Source organism: Alnus glutinosa, chromosome 1 (genome assembly GCF_958979055.1).
Source record: "Alnus glutinosa chromosome 1, dhAlnGlut1.1, whole genome shotgun sequence".
In the NCBI taxonomy this organism is placed as follows: Eukaryota; Viridiplantae; Streptophyta; class Magnoliopsida; order Fagales; family Betulaceae; genus Alnus; species Alnus glutinosa.
In genome coordinates, this window is record NC_084886.1 from 15,866,031 (window position 1) to 15,884,193 (window position 18,163).

Genomic DNA, 18,163 nt, shown 5'->3' on the forward strand with positions numbered 1-18,163 from the left:
TACGTAGGAACCCGACACCCCTTTAAAGACGATCTGATGTGTAGTCATAGAGGAATCGGTAATGGCGACAGTCAGGTGTACGATCATGGTCTAGAGTTATAAGTGATCACCCATATATGGTGATGGTTTGGCGTGCATTCATTGCGTGGTGGATTTCTCATGGTGACGATTTGGTGCGCAGTCGTGTGGGAATCGCTTGTGTTGACGGTCTGGTGTACTGTCACGATTTTGTATGATGTTTTCTGTGCGATCAGGAAAAAATCACCCTAATTTAGAAACGGTTAAAACATTCAAAAATCTAGAAGAAGAGTTAAGAAAAGCCCGAACAAAATTAAGTCGTACTTAATATAAGGATATATATATATAGTTGAGTTTGTAAAGCATGTTATCAGTATATACACGCATGTGGTTTGATGTTTTGATAGAAAAGCTAGTAATAATTTCAGTGTTAGTGTACTCTTTCCAGTTCGTAGAAAAATCGATCTCTCTCATTTTGATTTGAAGGAAAGACATTTTACACAAAATTAAGTTACCGCAAAAATCGTTTCATTGTATTAAGCTTTCTGAAAAGTGAACATCTATGTTAAAAAAAGTTTTACCTTGATTTCTGGAGAAAAATACGTACAGATTTGTACGTATTTTATGTTTCTAGTTAAACAAAAGAGATAGAAGCTTTAACACTTTTGTTCCAAGCTAAACTTGAGGTCTCTCCTGTTGACATTGCGAGGGATGTTGAAGCTCAAGATCATTCTTATCCTAATACAAATGTCAAAATATTGTTGATCCTCATTTGAATTCAAATGTAGGCTCCGTTTGTTTCGGTATAATATGTTTTCGGTCGGAAAATGTTTTCGAACAAATCATTTTCAGAAAAATATTTCCTGTTGAAAATATTTTTTAGTGTTTGACGCATACGGAAAATCACAAATATTTTATATTTTTATTTAATTATATTAATCTATAAAAATCAATTTTTACTCGTAACATCAAGATATTAATATAAAATAATTTTTTTAAAAAATTAACATAATAATTTGAGTTCCGACAGTGGTCTAGCATAGGCCAACAATGGTTAGAGGGTGGATCAGTGGTGGTCTGGCGTTGCTCGGAGGTGGATCGGTGGTGGTGGTCCGGGGGTGGCTCAGTTGTGGTCTAGCGGTGGCTCGATGGTGATCCAGTAGTTGCCCGGTGCTGGCTTGGTGGTGGTCTAAACTCAAACTTGAAAAAAGATTTACGAAATTTAAAAATAGAAATCATTTTCTGACATTAAATAAGCTTTTTTTGGTCAAACCAAAAATATTTTCGGTCACACTAAATGTTAAAAAATACGTACAAATATTTTCTAAAAAATATTTTACGTTGAAACAATTGAACCGTAAAGGGATTAGATAATATGAGATACTGTAGTTCAAATGTAATGTTTATCTACTGTAACAAACATATGTACTTATATATATATATATATATATATATATATATATATATATATATATATATATAAGTGAATGAAAATCCATGACAAACGACTGAACGAGTAAGTGAGGAAATTCAATCATAATTGAATTTTGTGTTATTTTATGCATAACGAAGACGACCTCCAATTCAAACATGAATACTTAAAGTATTACATATTTGCACATACATTCCATATATAACATGCATGGGCATCAGATAGACTTCAAACACAATCAAGATGCCCTTTATTTTAGTATATATTACACACACGCAGCAAATTCATGACCATAGTAGATCTTGCATTACAAACTTAGCACGGACAACATTATTTAGTATATAGAGGGAGGTTGCCGTCTAATGCGGAGCGTTCATATAGCTTCGTCAATGTGGCAACACTTGAAGTTGACACGGGTCTCCATAACGCGGGCACAATGAGGGCATTTCATATGCTTTGGGATATATCTGGGAGTGAATGGGACGTCAACACGGCAGCAGGGGCGTTCCCCTTCAGGAATCTTGTCATCATACTCTTTGAAACAACCTTTAAAGCCAATCTTCTGCACTTCACCCTTCCAGTTTTCAAACACTTCCAAGAACTTCAGAATGATTTCCCCATGACAAATGACCTCCACTTTAGACAGGTTGCTCACTATAACCCATCCCCTCTCATTCTTAAAGGAAAGCAACTTTTGGATTTCTTGCATCTCAGTGTCCTGTTTGATGTCTTTGTCAATCTTGGAGAAGAAAAGGCTTTCTATTTTGTTCCAAAAACGCCCTAGGCTCTCGTGGTCATCTTTTCCTATGCAAAACAACTGTATGGAAACCATTGCTTTCTTTATAACCGGATCATTCTCCAGGGCAGCTGCTTTCTTTTCAAATTGTTGGATCCAGTCTTTGTCCTTTCCTCCATAGAAGAAAATGTGCTTGTCCTTATCATTCATCTGATTGTATAAGATATGTCAAACCACAAATTTCATTTGAATGCACATGGATTATGAATTTTGCAATGAGAAAGTCCATGCATTTAAATTTTTTAAAATAAGCTTACCGATTCCTGCAGATTTGGATAAATTCCAACCATTATATCCCCTATCCAATTCGGTTCCTTCACCAAACGTTCTTCAGCCGCTTTAGTGAAAGGGAGAGCCCTCATTCCCCACACCCAAATCATGTGGAGTGCATTAAGGTGCTCCACCTTCCCATGTGGGTTCATCACCACCAGGATAGGCTTATTCTCGAATTTCCACTTTTTCTGAATAAACCTTATGCCTCCTGCTGGTGCAAAGTACTGCACTGTGTACCAGACCATCTGAGACCGCAGCAATGCAAACTTCTTTTGCAGGTCATCGGTCCATTGCTCAACAATTGGGATCCAAACAATTTTGTACTGATAATCGTTCCTTATTCCGTCATTGATTGGGTTTAGAATCGAGATCTCAACAGTAGAGATGTCTAGGCCCGAAAAGAACAATAGAACATTCTTCTTTTTCAGCACGTCGATGCTAACCTGTTAGGGAAACACGATTATCAAAATTAAGTATCAAATAGATTTTTCTTGATGTATGTATCAATTGCGCATAATTTAGATGAAGTAGCATAATATTCAATAATTTCATGCAAGTGTCAGGGGTGTAACCATAATTACAGTCAATTATATATAAGTACATTGATGAATGCAAAAGTTTCGAACAAGCTTGAAAAAGAGAAGAGCTGACCAATTAATTTGTGTTGTCTTACTTAACCATTAATGATGCAATTTTATTTGGTGCGAAATTCAGAAAGCTTTTTTAAAAAGTACGCTAGAAGAGCTAACCAATTGTTGAGTCGAACCATCAAAAAGCTGCTGCACATTATCCTTGGCGAAAATCAGCGCCCTTAAAACCTTCATGATGTTGGTAGCTCTTAGAATGGTTTTCTTGAGCATCCTATAAGCTTCCACTTCCTCTGCAGTAAACAAGAAATAATTTGTCAGTGTTGTTGCCTATTTTTAAGTCATTATATTGCGTATGTGCTCCTTATGAATAAAATTCGATCGCCAGTGGCTAACTTGTTTGTTGATGGATAAGATTTATCTGCTCCTTTAGACTGCCTAGGGTGAGTTTGATTTTACCAGCAAAGGGTGATAACCCCTGTTTCGTGTCCCTGAAGTCATGAAACCATGGGCATTTGCATTAGATACAGTGGTGAATTCTACTCAACTAATGCATCCCAAAATACATATGTAGCACAGGTCAAAGACATGCAAGAACTTACTCATCGCTAGTCAGACAGCACATCTGAGTCGTGCAAGCAACGATAGTTATGATAGCCCAGTAGACATCCACTGGGAGATGGCCCATGGCAGTTGATGCTAGTACATTCTGTGTATAATCGATGGATAGCTTCTCCAACTCAAAGATGGAGTTGATGACTTCCATTGTGGCCTTAATCAGGTTGTTAAGTTCAACAATCTCTTTACTGTATTTGCGAATTAGACTTGGAGGCTTTAAGATGGCTGGTACTCGTTTTAGGATTCCCACTGATGAGGCAAGTTGGTTGGATGAGAGAAGTTGGGCAAGGAGCCAGAAATCCCCATACTCAATAGAAAAAGCAGCTAGTGTCAGCGCAGCCTTGGCATGCCATGAATAGCTTTTGAGTTTGTTAAGTATTGCCATTGTTGTTTTCTCAGCAGTTTGTTCACCCGGTGTCTTGCATGCCATCTAACATTGCACATATATTTGTTATTATGGAAAATGCAAATGCAACTATAAAATGATAACATTCATATTATTCCTTGTATGCCAAAAACAGTGGGAAAAACAGAAAAGAAAATGGATGCTGTGTCGTACGTGCAATTAAGATCGGGGAATTTTTTTTTTTTTTTTGGAGGGTGGGAAATGCTATTTTTTGTTATTACCTCAAAAGAAAGTTGCTTGAGTGTGCACAGTGGGGGGCTGAAGCTGGGCGCCTTTTCATCCAAGTTCTCCTCGTGCGGCTGAGAGCCCTATATATAATAAGTGACGAAAAATTAATTAATCTTTTTTTTTCCTTGCTCAATTTACACTAAAAACAACATCATGACCCCATCTAGTTGTTCTCTTCCGGAATAAAAAGTGTTAAATCTGAATTGAAGGCTCATCATCTCATTGCCATTTTCAAGAGGACAAGGCTGGGGAGGTTTTAGTGGTCATGATCTAGAAAGTGTTACGACAATAATAGTGAATCCCAAAAAACACTAGGACAAAAGAAGAAGAAAAAAATCTTGTAATGAATATATGTACCTGCACCATATTGTCAACAATATGGGTGGCTCGCTTAAGAATGTTTTGTGCTACTATGAAAAGAGGGTCAGCATCAAACGTTTCGTCAGCATGGTCATCATCAGTTGCATGAATTTTCTTCATGATCTGGTCGTCCGACATGGTCAACACGCTCAGCTCACCCTTACCAGCTTCCTGTGCGTTCTCAGAATTGGCAGCCATGGGGTTGTACGTACGTGTATTAGAAAGCGCGAGAGGCTAGTTGGCTTGTGCTGCTGCAATAGGTAGGCTGGCCTATTTATAGCCATCAGAACCGGTATGCTTATCCAATTTCACCACCTAAGTGGGGGTCCCAGCTGCAGAATGCGCGTGTTGGAACATACGTCGTACGTATATCTCTCGCTTGTTTCCGCACTTTGGGGAGAGAATATGCCAGCTTATTGGAGAGTACTTTACTTTAACCATAACTAAAAGCCTGTCTATTTTGTCCAGCATTAATTTATCTTTACAGAAAGTAAAGCTTATTTTTTTCTTTTGTTTTTGTTTTTTTTTATTTTATTTCATTTAATTATCGCAATTCTAGCTTTAAGAGAATAAGCATGTCTTTTGTAAAAATCATGAAACGAAAAATAAGTTTGATCATATCAAAACCTATAGAGCCTCTAATAAAGCCTTCAACCTATCATTTTCAGTACTTATAAGAGTTGGTAAAAGTTAGTAAACAAGTTTGTATATTTCAGGCAAATATATTTATTATATCACTCTTTCTTTCTTTTTTTTATCTTTTTTTCTTCCGGTGGTCTCTAAAAAGATTTTGCTTACCCTTGATAGATAAAAAGACAAAAGAAATAGTGGTTTTGTTTGGCAAAGACATATACAGAATAGAGTATGTAGTGGGTTGTTAATTTTGAAATTAGTAAAAAATGATAATGTGATATAAATTAAAAAGATTTTTTATAGAAAAGTGAAAAAAGATTGAATTATTGATGTGATATAAAAAGTAAAAATGTTTTGATGTTGATTGATATTAGAAAAAAAAAATATGAAAAAAAAAAGGAATAAAAAAAAAAATACATAAACAGTAGAAGGCACTACCCTGTTCCTTTCATGTTCTTGCCAAACAACACCAGTATCTTTACTTTTTTGTAAAGATAACTTGTTGTACTAAAAATACGTACTTCCCAATGTCTCCCAATTAACTCAGTCTAATCTTGTGAATGGTGTAATTTGGTTTAACATTAATTAAGCTAAATTATTTTATCTCAATTAATTATCGTAATTTAGGAGGCACAGTTTGCATATGAATTAAAACCAAGGGTATAGACATGAAATCTAGTTCTCATGATTCATCAATTCATTGGAAAACAATCCATGAATTGAAGAAATTACCCAAGACATCTACAAAATGTTTAGACAAAAATTTTGTAAAAATCTTTGAACCTAGACCTCTCGATATAGAAATTAGCCATAGATCATGAAGTGATTGGAAGGATCTAGAAATTCCAAAACAATTATGGCTTTTAATTAAATGATTTAACTGAAGACGAGAATAAAGATACAAAACGTTTATATCTTCAATCTTCAAGAAATATTTTAATTTCCTAGACAACAAGGTTCACAAATGGATAACATATTTTCCTCAACAAGAAAATTAATGGCAAAAATTTGCAAGAATAAGTTTTAGCATCTCTAGAAAGAAGTAGAGAAGCATAAAGCAATAGTTCTAACAAAGAAGCCATTGCAATGAAAAAATGTTAAAATTCCTATTATGCCATGTACAAATTACCTCAAAGATAAAGAAGAAGAGGTAAAATTGTTAAAAAAAAAAAAAAAAAAAAAAAGAAAAGAAAAGAAAAGAAAAAAATCATTTCCAAGCAGGAAATGAAGGAATTATTTTCCCCCTTGTCAAGGAAAGAAAAGATACATGTATGTCTTAAGAAATTTTAATTTCCTTGAATATAAGCCATATAGTCTTAATGTTCTTATAGATAGTAGTGGAGCTACAATCAGTAATTGCAGGTGGAATGCTCTTCATTTCGAAAAACAAATGTTAATGAAGAGTATTATAACTGTCAAAGGAATTGATGGAAAAAGAAACAAAATTAGAGTATAAATTAAGAAAAAAAATATTGATACTAGGATGAGCGCGCAATAAGAAATTTTTCATACCAAAAGTACTTTGTTTTCCGGCCACATGCAGTAATTGAACAACACGAGTAGACGTCAGACTTCGCGCCAACAAAGCGTGGTAAGTCTCATATTCAAGCAATCAATGTTTTAGATTCATCACATTGGACCTATAAAATTCTTGAAGAAAATTTTAGTGAAGACCCTTTATAACTCGGGTTGAGAAATCGTCAATTCTGTACTTTAAAATAAAAAATAAAATAAAATAAAATCCTAACTTCATTAATTATTAGAGTCAAACCCATGATCTATACTAAACAAGATATGGTTGAGTTTGATACTCAAATAATTAATGAAATTTTTGATAAAAAGTTTATAAAAGAGACTAGCTGTCTTCATTGTAGTACAACTTTTATGGTAAGAAACCATAGTAAAGTCAAAAGAGGAAAATCCAGTGTCATAATCAACTATAAGAGGCTTAATGAATAATTAGAATTTGATGGTTATTCTTAGAATATATTTTTCGGTTAACCAAACCATTGGATAATTTGGATCAAAGATATTTAGAATTTGACTGTAAGTCAGGATTTTGTCAAATACAATTAAGATAAGAATTTAAAGCTTTAACAACTTTTCGTACTCTTAGACGACATTGCATGCCATTGGAATATGATGCCCTTTAATTCTAAAGTAATTGTAGGCGTCATACTCATGTCTCTCTAATAATAATGTGACTTTTAAAATTACTATTAACTGGTAATTAATCATTATTGAGATTCGATCAAATGGTGATTTTAAAATTCACGTCATTATTAAATGGACACAAAAGAAACATGGGTATAACGTCTAGAATTGCTCGTATAGATGATATTCTTGTATTCTCTTAAACAATGAAAAATTGAAGATTAAAAAAATTGTTTAAAGCTATATAAACATATTATCTCTAAAATAAGAGAATTCCCTGAAAAAATTGAAGATTTAAAAAAAAAAAAAAATTTACGCAGTTTTTTTAGAAATTCTTAATTATGGAAGAAATTATATAAAGAATCTCTCATAAAGAAATACCTCTTTTGAAAAAACTTAAAAAAGACAAAGAGTTCATCAAGACCAAAAAAGATTTAGAATTAGTAAACAAATCAAACAACATTTAGAAGTTTTAGCTGCAATTTATTTTCCTATAAAATGAGAGTAACTTATATTTGAAACAAATGGTTCAGACAACTGTTGGGCAATGAATAATTTTAAGAGAAATGATTAGTCACTCTTGTGTATTTTTTGTGTCCATCCAAGAATGATGTGACATTTAAATCACCACTTGATCAAAATTCAATAGTAATCAATCATAAGCTTAATGATGATTCTAAAAGACACATCTTTTTTGGAGCTAGGAACACAAAAGTGACAAAAGAGTGACTTCTAGCATTACTTGTTGGGCAATACCAGAAAAACGAATAATGCTATAAGGAGGACCCATGTTTTCCATGATTGATTCTTTCCAAAATTGATGTAGCTTTTAAAATCACTATTAAATTAAAATCCAAATATAATCTATCACACATCGATTTAATGATGATTTTAAAAATCTCATTAATTTTGAAAGGACTCAAGGAGGATATGAGTTTTCATTTTAGTATTACTCCTAGAAAAACTTATTCCTAAATGATTCTATTGAAAGCAAGATAAATGATTTTTAATTTGCACATCTCTTGTACATCTTTTATACATCACTTTCTTAAATCAACCATTGGATATATAGGACCCACCTACAAATCTAATGGTTGATTTAGAAAAGTGATGTACAAGATATGCGCATGTAACATGTCTATGAAAGCAATACCAAAAAAACTTTGATTAGATTACGAGCATCGTACTCAATAGAATCATTTAGGAATAAGGGCAAAAAAAAAACATATTCCCAAAATGCATCAAAAAGACGAATTAATTGGCGGTTATAATTCTAACAAATTTAAACCAAATGAACAAAATCGCATGCATCATATTTGAAAAAGAACTTTTAGCTATTAAATTGCAACAAAAAGTTTTCATATGTATGTAACCCGTGAAGATTTTATTATTAGAACAAATAATAAAGCTGTCAAAGATTTCTTGACTAAAAAAGGAATATTATTGAAGGAAGATGATTAAAATGGTATAATACCATTGCAAATTATTCCTTGGAAGTTTTTTTTTTTTTTTTTTTGAAGCATATTCCTTTGAAGTTGAAATTACAAAAGATAGTAATAATTTTATTGCAGACTATCTTATCAGATACCATTATGAAGAATTGCTAAAGATGCAGTTAATCGATATTAATTTTTATGCAGGAATCCATAATCTTAAACAAGGAGATGGATTAATATTAGGCTTGTACAAACGGGGCAGTTACAATCGCCACGTAACTGCTAATCATATAATCGTACAACCATTTTTTAAGGTGGTTGTAAATAACCGCTAACCACCTAGGGTGGAGCGGTTAGCGGTTTTAGAGGTAGGAATATGCGGTTAATAATCGCTAACCACCTACCCTTATATATAAATAATATAAATATTTATATTATATATTTAATATAAAAAAATAACTTCGATACACAAAGTGATGTATTTTTTTAAAAAAAAAATAATAATAATAATCTTCCATCCTCTCTAAATTTTTTATTCTCTTCGATAACAAGCAAATATTTTATTTGGAATTACAAATTATTATCAATATCTTAAAATCTATAAAAAGCTCAAATCACTACATTTGAGCCTTTAAATCTAAGATTCTGGTACCTTATTCAATTTTCCCCAAGGTCCTATAATTCATTTTTAAGGTAACAAATTAAGGGAGTTTGATAGAAATCTCATCGGCAAAATGGGTATTTGAATTGGTAAGCTTTTTATGCAACTTATACCTTTTTCTTTTCTTAAGTTTATTTACGCATATAGATATATAATTCTTTACACTTTTCTTGGTGTATATTGTTTAATTTTACAGGGAATGGAGGATTACAATATCTTTGTCAATGGATACGACATGGATTCTTTTGATTACTTATTTGATAAGCCCTTATTCTTTTTCAAAAAATTAAAAAAGACCAAAAACCGGCCAAAAAGTCCACATATAAAAAGCGGTTATCAACCGCCGGTTATAAAATAACCGCTAACCACTTAAGCGGAGCGATTGCGGTTGTTAAAATTCAATAACTGCCTTAGACCGCTTATACAGCCCTAATTAATATAGCCAAAAAGGCTCCAAAAGCGCAGCTAACCAACACCTAAACAAGGTGTATGTTGTGTTCAAAGGATTCCAACAATGAATACATTATGGAGATAATGGAAATTAATGTTTTTAAAGGTACCAGTTACAAGGCATATAATAGGTCGGAGGAAGCTAATTAACGAGCTTTATTTAACACTATGGAATGGACTAAATCCTCTCACGGAAAGCGTAACTAAGGTTATTCGACTCTTGAAAGGTCTAAATAAGATTATTTGGAAATTAATGATATATATTTATAATTCTAGAATCCCCATAGACATGTACAATGAACTCAATGGTGTCTGGAAATCTCAAAATTTAAATGAAAAATGAAAGTTTAGACAACATATGAGTTGTTTGACAGAAAAAATAACAAACCAAACAGCAAAACTAGAACAATTTACAAATCTCTATATGAATCTTGTCAAATTGCGATGAAGAGTGACATTTTAAGAAGAAAAAAAAAAAATTTCCTTTGTCTTTCTAATCTATATATTAGAAAATGAGCTTTTAGGTCAAGATTTTTTCTTTCAAAAAAAATATATCTTTTTATTTGAAAAAGAAAAAAACTTGCTTCCTCTTGATGTTTTTGCAATTTTTCAACAAAAAAATTGAAGATCAAGGAGTTATATAAGATCAGACAGATCTTCATTTAATTTACAGCCATCGAAATATATATCAACCTTCTTGAAGGAGTTCAAAAGTTGACAATTCTCATCAATCATGAAGAACGGTATATTGAAGACATTGAATGTGGAATTATCAACCAAGTGATTTTCCATGCCTTAGCAGCAGATCAATGGTGGAAATTTCCTTTTATGATTAAAACATTACTTTCTTATCTAGCGAGGAATCTAAAATGGAGAAAATATTTCACCTTTTAGATAACAATTTCAGTTGGATGGAGAGAAAAAAAAAAAAAAAAAAAAAAAAAAAAATCTTTCAACTTTATTAGATATGGTACTTGAAAGAAACAGATGAAGAAGAATTTGCTGAAGAAAAAATGGTTCATTCTTTAGTCCTTTCTTATGTCGAATAAATGGATTACTAGGCATAAAGTTTAGTTAATTTGTCTCACAACCCAAAGGAAGTTAAAGAATCGGCAATTAACAAGTTCATGATAACATATGGTAAAAGACTCCGTTACTAAAGTTCCAATTGATTACATGCTCAGTGCAGATCAAATCAGAAAAACTGAAGGCTTGCTTGAGAATATGGTAACAAGAAAAAAATTCTTAATTTATGTGCCATACGATCTAAAGTTATTAGTAGATGACATAGAAGCCCTACGTCAGCTGGATGACAAACAAAGCCATATCTCTTCACTCTCACTAGACGACATAGAATACCACAATCTTATCAACTACCTAGAAGGATGAAGAAATAACATGTGAGAAGCTTTGTGGACCATTTGTAAAAGCAAGAGATAATCTGTTGCGTGCAACAATAATTGAGACTTAAATTTAATCAAAAGTAAAGTAATCAATTGTCTATCGTATATATATACAAAAAGTACAGATTCTCTTTCTTTTGATTTTGTTTTTATCTATCTTACATAATTCTATAAAAAGGGTAAGCAACTTTTTTAGAGCGAATGAAAAATAAGTATTTTAAATGCCTTATAGTAATCGGAGTGAGGGAGGGAATAGCTTTGGACCTTGATTATGCTTTTCTTGCTTTAGATTTTTAAGAACCTCTTTAGCTAAAGCTTGGCAGCCCATATATATATTGATACGTGGCATCCCATTAGAAGGATAGGGGTTTTGAAAGAGACTGGTAACATTGTGGATAAGATTGTTCCAAGCTTTCTTTGCTTAAAGAGACGTTCCAAACTTCAAATAGTGGGTTAACTCTTATTCCAAGCAATCTTAATTTGCTTAAAGAGATAGATGTTAGAGTCGTGGGTTAAAGCACGAAAGAGCAACCTTGCCAGCCAATGATGACAACCTAGCTACAACAGCCAGTAACATCTCTGTTCAAGGGGGAAAACAATCACCCTTTCTTATATCCGAAAAAAAAAAAAAAAAAAAAAAAGAAGAAGAAGAAGAAGAAGAAGAAGAAGATAGTGGCCCAAAAAAGAAAAAACCACATATCATCGTACGACATCGATTAGGCAGGTCCTACGTTATTTGAGTTGGCTTATATATCAGATCGAAATTAGAATTTTAGGTGTGCGGGAGCAAAATTAAAAAAGGACACTTTTTAGACACTAAAAAATTAATTGGAGGGTCTATTTCATAAAATACATGTACTTTAGAATTTGTTTTTAAAATATTGTAGGGACTAACAGGAGCAAACCGAGGATATATTTTCAATCACGATCAGTCTGTACACAAAAAAGAACAAAAACAATATATAGCAATATTAAAAGAAAAAAAAAATTAACTATCCAACTCCATCTTCTAATAATTTTATGCTTATGAACAAATAATAATAATAATAACATGTATCAACTAATAAATTTATGAGTTAATTACACACTTACCCTAAACTACCACCTCATTTGCAATTTCACCTCTAAACTATGAATTAGCTACTGCCTACACTACAAAGCGGTGACCTATACATCCTTTGGGGGTGTCCGGCCGAGCTACCCCCATTTTTTTTCTTCTTCTTGTTTTTCATTTTTTTAGAAAAATAAAAAATAAAACAATGACATTTTGAAAACTAACACATATATAAGGAGTAATTTGGGAATTTTTGTACAAAAAAAACGCATATGCAATGCACGTGTGCCATTTTCTGTCAAAGAAGACAAAAGTCACTAATGGATTGGTCACATTGAGAATTTTGGAAATTTTATTGGGAACATTGTAAATTTTTAAACATTGTAGGCAAAATTGAAAGAATGGTCAAACTTCGAGAAGGTTAATTATATTTTTCCCATAATAAATTTAAGAGAAAAGTACATATAGCCCTCCCCCCTTCGAAACTACAACTCCATTGTCAATGTGCCTCTCAAATTACCAATTGTGTCAATGTCTCCTTCTAAACTACCAAAAAATTTTAATGTCCCCTAAAGCCAATAAAAAGACAAAAATAACCCTAATTTTTTTTTTTAAGACAAATATATCCTTATAAATTCAAGAAAAAAAAAACTAAAAAATTTAAAAAGAATGCTAAAAAAAATAATTTTTTTTTTTTTTTTTTTAAAGATTGAGAAGATTTTTTATTTATTTTTTTTTTTAAAAAAAGGACTAAAATGAAAATCCAAGGGGGCGGCCCAAACTAAAAATTATATAAAACAAAATTTTTTCTTTTTTAAAAAAAAAAAAAGAAAAACCTTGGTTTTTATTTTCATTCCTTTAATTACTTTTTTATTATTTTTTGTTTTGTTTTTATATAATTTTAAGAATTTTTATAATTTTATGAATGATATTTTTGTCATTGTGGTGGCATATTGACATTGTTTGATAGTTTTTGGGGAGATATTGACACAATTGGTAGTTTGGAAGGCACGTTGACAATTAGATGGTAGTTTAAGCTAGGGGGTATGCACGTGTACTTTTCCCTAAATTTAATAAACTAAACATTGAATTGAATAAGATATTAAATAACAAAGTGATAAAGATTAGAGAGTAAAAATAAGGGAGTAATGTAATGAACCATCTTTTTATCTTTTCAAAGTTGACCTGACCACATCATTTTTGGAGGATAAAAGAGGATACAAAGATGGTCCCTATCATTTTTGAGAAATGCTAAAACATCTCCAGGTGTTCTCCTAGTGTTCTCTTGCAATGACATAGATGTAATTAAAAAATTACATATATGTCCTTTTGGATGGCATAGATGTAATTTTTTAATCAAAAAAATTACATCTATGCCATTCTAGGAGAACACAAGGAGATGCTCTAGCATTCCTCATCATTTTTAGGGTTGGCCTCATGTCCCCAAGGGATAGCTCAATCGGCTGGAAACCACACCTCATGAAGCGGAGGTCACTAGTTCGAATCTCACATCCCCCTCTTGTGTGGACATGTCAAAAAAAAAAAAAAAAAAAAAACCTAATTACTTCAGGAATTTAATCTCTATTTATTGAGCCTTATCCTAACTTTGATCTTTCACTTTCTATTTGTACATCAAGAAAAGAACAAAGAATAAATCATAGTTAAAACGGTCAAACAAGCGTGGACACCCACCAAGCTTTAATACCCATTACCAAGTATTTTCTCAGCCGTTCGATCACAAACTTGGACTTTTACCCAAACTCCATGACCAATTTAGCCCTCCTATCACGGCAAGACTATACCACAGTTTTATTTTTTATTTTTTAAATTGAATAAGGGAAAAAGGGTTACAAGGGAGAATCCTTCACACTTTTGATTTAAAAATAAAAAGAAGTGGACGATCTTATAAATGAAAAAGGGAGGGGCTCCCTTACAATAGATCCAAACCAAATTAAAACAATGCTTAAATAATAACAAAAGTTAAGAAATTAGTCAAACAAGTGACTTGGTCCTCCAAAGGGCCGCATAAGACAGTTAAAAAAGTTAAAGGGGTACAGAGTAAGGCAAGCCCATCTATACCCACACATTGGAATAACAACAACTACCTGAAGATAGCCGAAGCATAGAAGCACTAAAATAGTCCAAATTTGGGACTGCAAAAAATATAGGCACCCACCAACGTAGATCTAGCTTTGAAAAAACTAGATCTAAGAACTTGAAAATGGCCACCGAGCTGGGGAGAAGATGACAAATGTTGACAAGAGAGCCACCAGCTCGGTGGAGAAGCTAAGACACCAAGGTAGCAGATTTGGACAGGATAAGTTGTACATGACGACGGATAAAACTTCCAGAGAGGTGAAAAGGACTAAAGAAACCTCTAACCAAACAGAAGCATAAACAAAAATGACCATAAAGGAGAGAGGAGGAGAGGAGCTAGGGAAGAGTTGAGATATATCCTTCTCTCCTCCCGGATCCGGCTGTAAAAAGAGGGGAAGAAAATATGGGCAGCAGAAATAACAGAGAAAAAAAAGCTCTTAGTTGCGCAAAGAACACTAGAGACTATACCATTTATACGTTAGCAATTCCAAGCTCTCTCTCTAAGCTAAATGGTTATTATTACTTATTAAAGATGTTTACTGACAATGGTTAAGTTCTCTCTCTCTCCTAAATGGTTATTAAGGATGTTTATTGGCAATGGTTAAGTTTAATTGTAAATTACTAGTTTTGGTTGAAATGAAGCTCTTTTGAATTTAGATCAAATATATTTTCATTGCTCTTGATTTATTGATGAGTTTATAAATATTATATACTGCATTTGAAAAATACAGAATCTCCACCTTGTTATTGGGGTGTGAGAGTTAGTGTTACCCTTGAAGCCCGATCTAGTACTCATTTGCTCAAGATCGAACACGTACTCTCTTCCTCTCAAAGCTCCCAACTTTCCTCCCATTTTTCTCTCTTTCTCTGACTCTATACTCTCTCTTTCTGGTGGTTGCTGGATGTTGGGGTGTAACGCCCGCATGTACACCTGGATTTATATATAGGCATTAATTAGTTCATGTAGATTAACAGTCGTTGCTGAAAACTATGAATTTAGGAATTCTCTAGACAATTATCAAGGAATCCGCATTTCCTTCAAGAATGAGAATGGATGCATGGGCCATACTGAGCAAAGGGTCTAGAGTGATGGTCAGTGCTGGCCACGGAACGATAATTGTGAAGGTGTTGGATGATTTGAAAAATGGAAAGGGCACGTACTGCGTGAGAATAGCTTTGAAGCTTGTTTCACAGAGTACCATGACATGCTCGCCCTTGCTGTCGTGTTGACATCCCATTCACTGCTGGAAAGATCCCAAAGTAAATGAAATGCCCTCATTGTCCCCGCGTCATGGAGACCTATGCATGTCAGCTTCCAAGTGTTGCCACATTGACAGTGCTATGAACGCACTCGTTTGATGGAAACCTCTCTCTAGATCCCTACGTACTAATAATATCTCTACTAATTAAATATAATCGCTTAGACCCAAAAGCTCCAATACATCCTAATCTCATGCTTACACAAAAGGATGACTAAAAGGATGCATGGTAGCTCTTCATTGGGTGGGTTCATCTAAGTTCATCTTAAAATAAACATGAAAAACATTTTTAAAAAAGAGGACAAGGTAGTAACTTAGTCTACACTAAAGCATGCCTTTCAAGTCCTCTTTCACCCCCCAAGCCAATTTGATTACCGATCAAAAGTCTGAAATTAATATTAAGCTCCTGGCCCTTCATTCTAGCTTTAATTCCTTGATTCTTAATTTCCTCCCATATAGATATATCAGGTATTAATTAAGCATCTCTTCATCACTTCCCTCCGAATTCTAATTTTACTAAATCCACACTCAAATAACAAATGGTCTTTACATTCAATAATATTTATGTAAAACAAATATTTCACCTAGCCTTTATATCCCCATTATTGCATCAGTCGATCTCCAGTATATATATAGGCAGTTTCTAAAAGCCAGCCACATCACAAAAGTATATTTAGGAATTGCACAAGAAAACTACTAAAACACTGGTCTTTGGGTTTTTTTTTTTTTTTTTTTTTTTTTCTTCTTATTCTTCTTCTTCATCTTCCTGGCGTTTATTGAAAACCCAGGGAAATGTTAAGGTTAATGGCGATTATTACATATTGCAGTAAAAGTATCGTCGTATGTAGGAAATTGGCATGTATTTGAAAATAATTCTCGATGTTTATGAAAAAACAATTCGAGTATTAATTATGGCATGAGAAATGATCCCTACACTCATTTTTCATAACAGCCTCACAACAAGCTGATGTGGTTGGTAATATTTTATTTTATTTTTACAAAAAGAAAAGAAAATAAAATAAAAAAAATAATAAAATATTACCAGCCAGATCAACTTATTGTGGGGCTGTTGTGAGAAATAAGTGTAGGGATCATTTCTCTTATGGCATGGACTAATTATCAGTTTTTATTAAAAAAAAACACCAATAGGGAAGTGATTTTTGCACTTCTTGTGCACAACATGGGCACTCACACAATACACATTGGGGTGGGGCCCACACACTGGACCCCACCTCAATGTGTCTTGTGTGAGTACACATGTTGTGCTTATGAAGTTTTTCTATCATTTCCGTTTCTTAAATAAGATCAACTCAAGAATGGAAAGAGTTATACAAAATATTTGAAGATTATTTTTAGAATAATATATTTCACTTTATATATGTACAAGAATCTTTCTTTGTATCCAAGTTTAGGGTTATATTTTGTATATTTATTTCTTTCTTTTTCTCCAAATATTCTGCTTGGAAAATACTCAAACTTTGCCTATATATATAATTAAATGCATGTTTGTATTATTTGGAATGAAGTTTTGAAGTATCAATTAAATTTTAAGTTTTCAGAGTTATTTCTCTGTTTACTTATTTGGGGCAATAATTAAGGTTTATTTCTGCCCAATTTGTTATTTTCTCTTTTCCTGAATTCTCTCATTTTTATCTTCAATTCATAGTTTCTGCTGCTATCATATACTGTCAGAAGAATTTTAGTTCTGTTTCTAGTTGGAATTATTACTCGATCATTAAAAATAGGGCTTGGGAGATCGACTGATCGAAAGATGGCAAATGCTTTATGGTGGTTGTATTTGGGACCAAATGTGTGTATAAAGTAGTACAAATTTTGTTCATGTATAAATAAGATATATGTGAGTATGAGTGCCTGCATAAAATAGGAGATGCATGTTCACGCTGTCTTCAGGGAACAAGCTGTGGGTCCGCATTTGAAGAACTCGGTTGGGAAGAGAGATTGCTCTTTCAGTAGTAGATATTGTTTTGGTGAATGACACATCGAGCAGATTTCTGAAACTTCAGTGGTTCATCTTAAGTTAGTCCTCTCTACTCTCTAGCAATGCAACCAATGAAAGAGTGCTTGGGAGATTCCCAAAGAAGTAGAGTCACCCGGAGTACTCCTACAAATCATATGCAAAACTTGAATCTTATAAAAAATTGTTAGGACCTATCTAGCTAAGAAATGCACTAATACTTCAAATTGAAGATATTGATTAATAATAAGTAGTCTGAACGGGTGGATCATGCCCCAGTATCAAATTATTTTAAAAAGAAAACTTATGGCTACACTCTGCAG

The 18,163-nt window shown here is 33.0% G+C and overlaps 1 protein-coding gene across 1 annotated transcript; it reads right to left on the reverse strand.

The window, feature by feature from the left end:
- Window positions 1–1,575: 1,575 nt before the first annotated feature.
- Window positions 1,576–4,916, reverse strand: LOC133877464 (protein SIEVE ELEMENT OCCLUSION B-like). The gene is made up of 7 exons (XM_062315814.1): window positions 4,716–4,916; window positions 4,352–4,438; window positions 3,709–4,154; window positions 3,503–3,597; window positions 3,269–3,399; window positions 2,504–2,962; window positions 1,576–2,396 (listed from the first exon to the last, which is right to left on the reverse strand). The coding sequence occupies exons 1-7, from the start codon at window positions 4,914–4,916 to the stop codon at window positions 1,824–1,826; spliced, it is 1,992 nt and encodes a 663-aa protein (XP_062171798.1). The 3' UTR covers window positions 1,576–1,823.
- Between the last annotated feature and the right edge of the window lie 13,247 nt (window positions 4,917–18,163).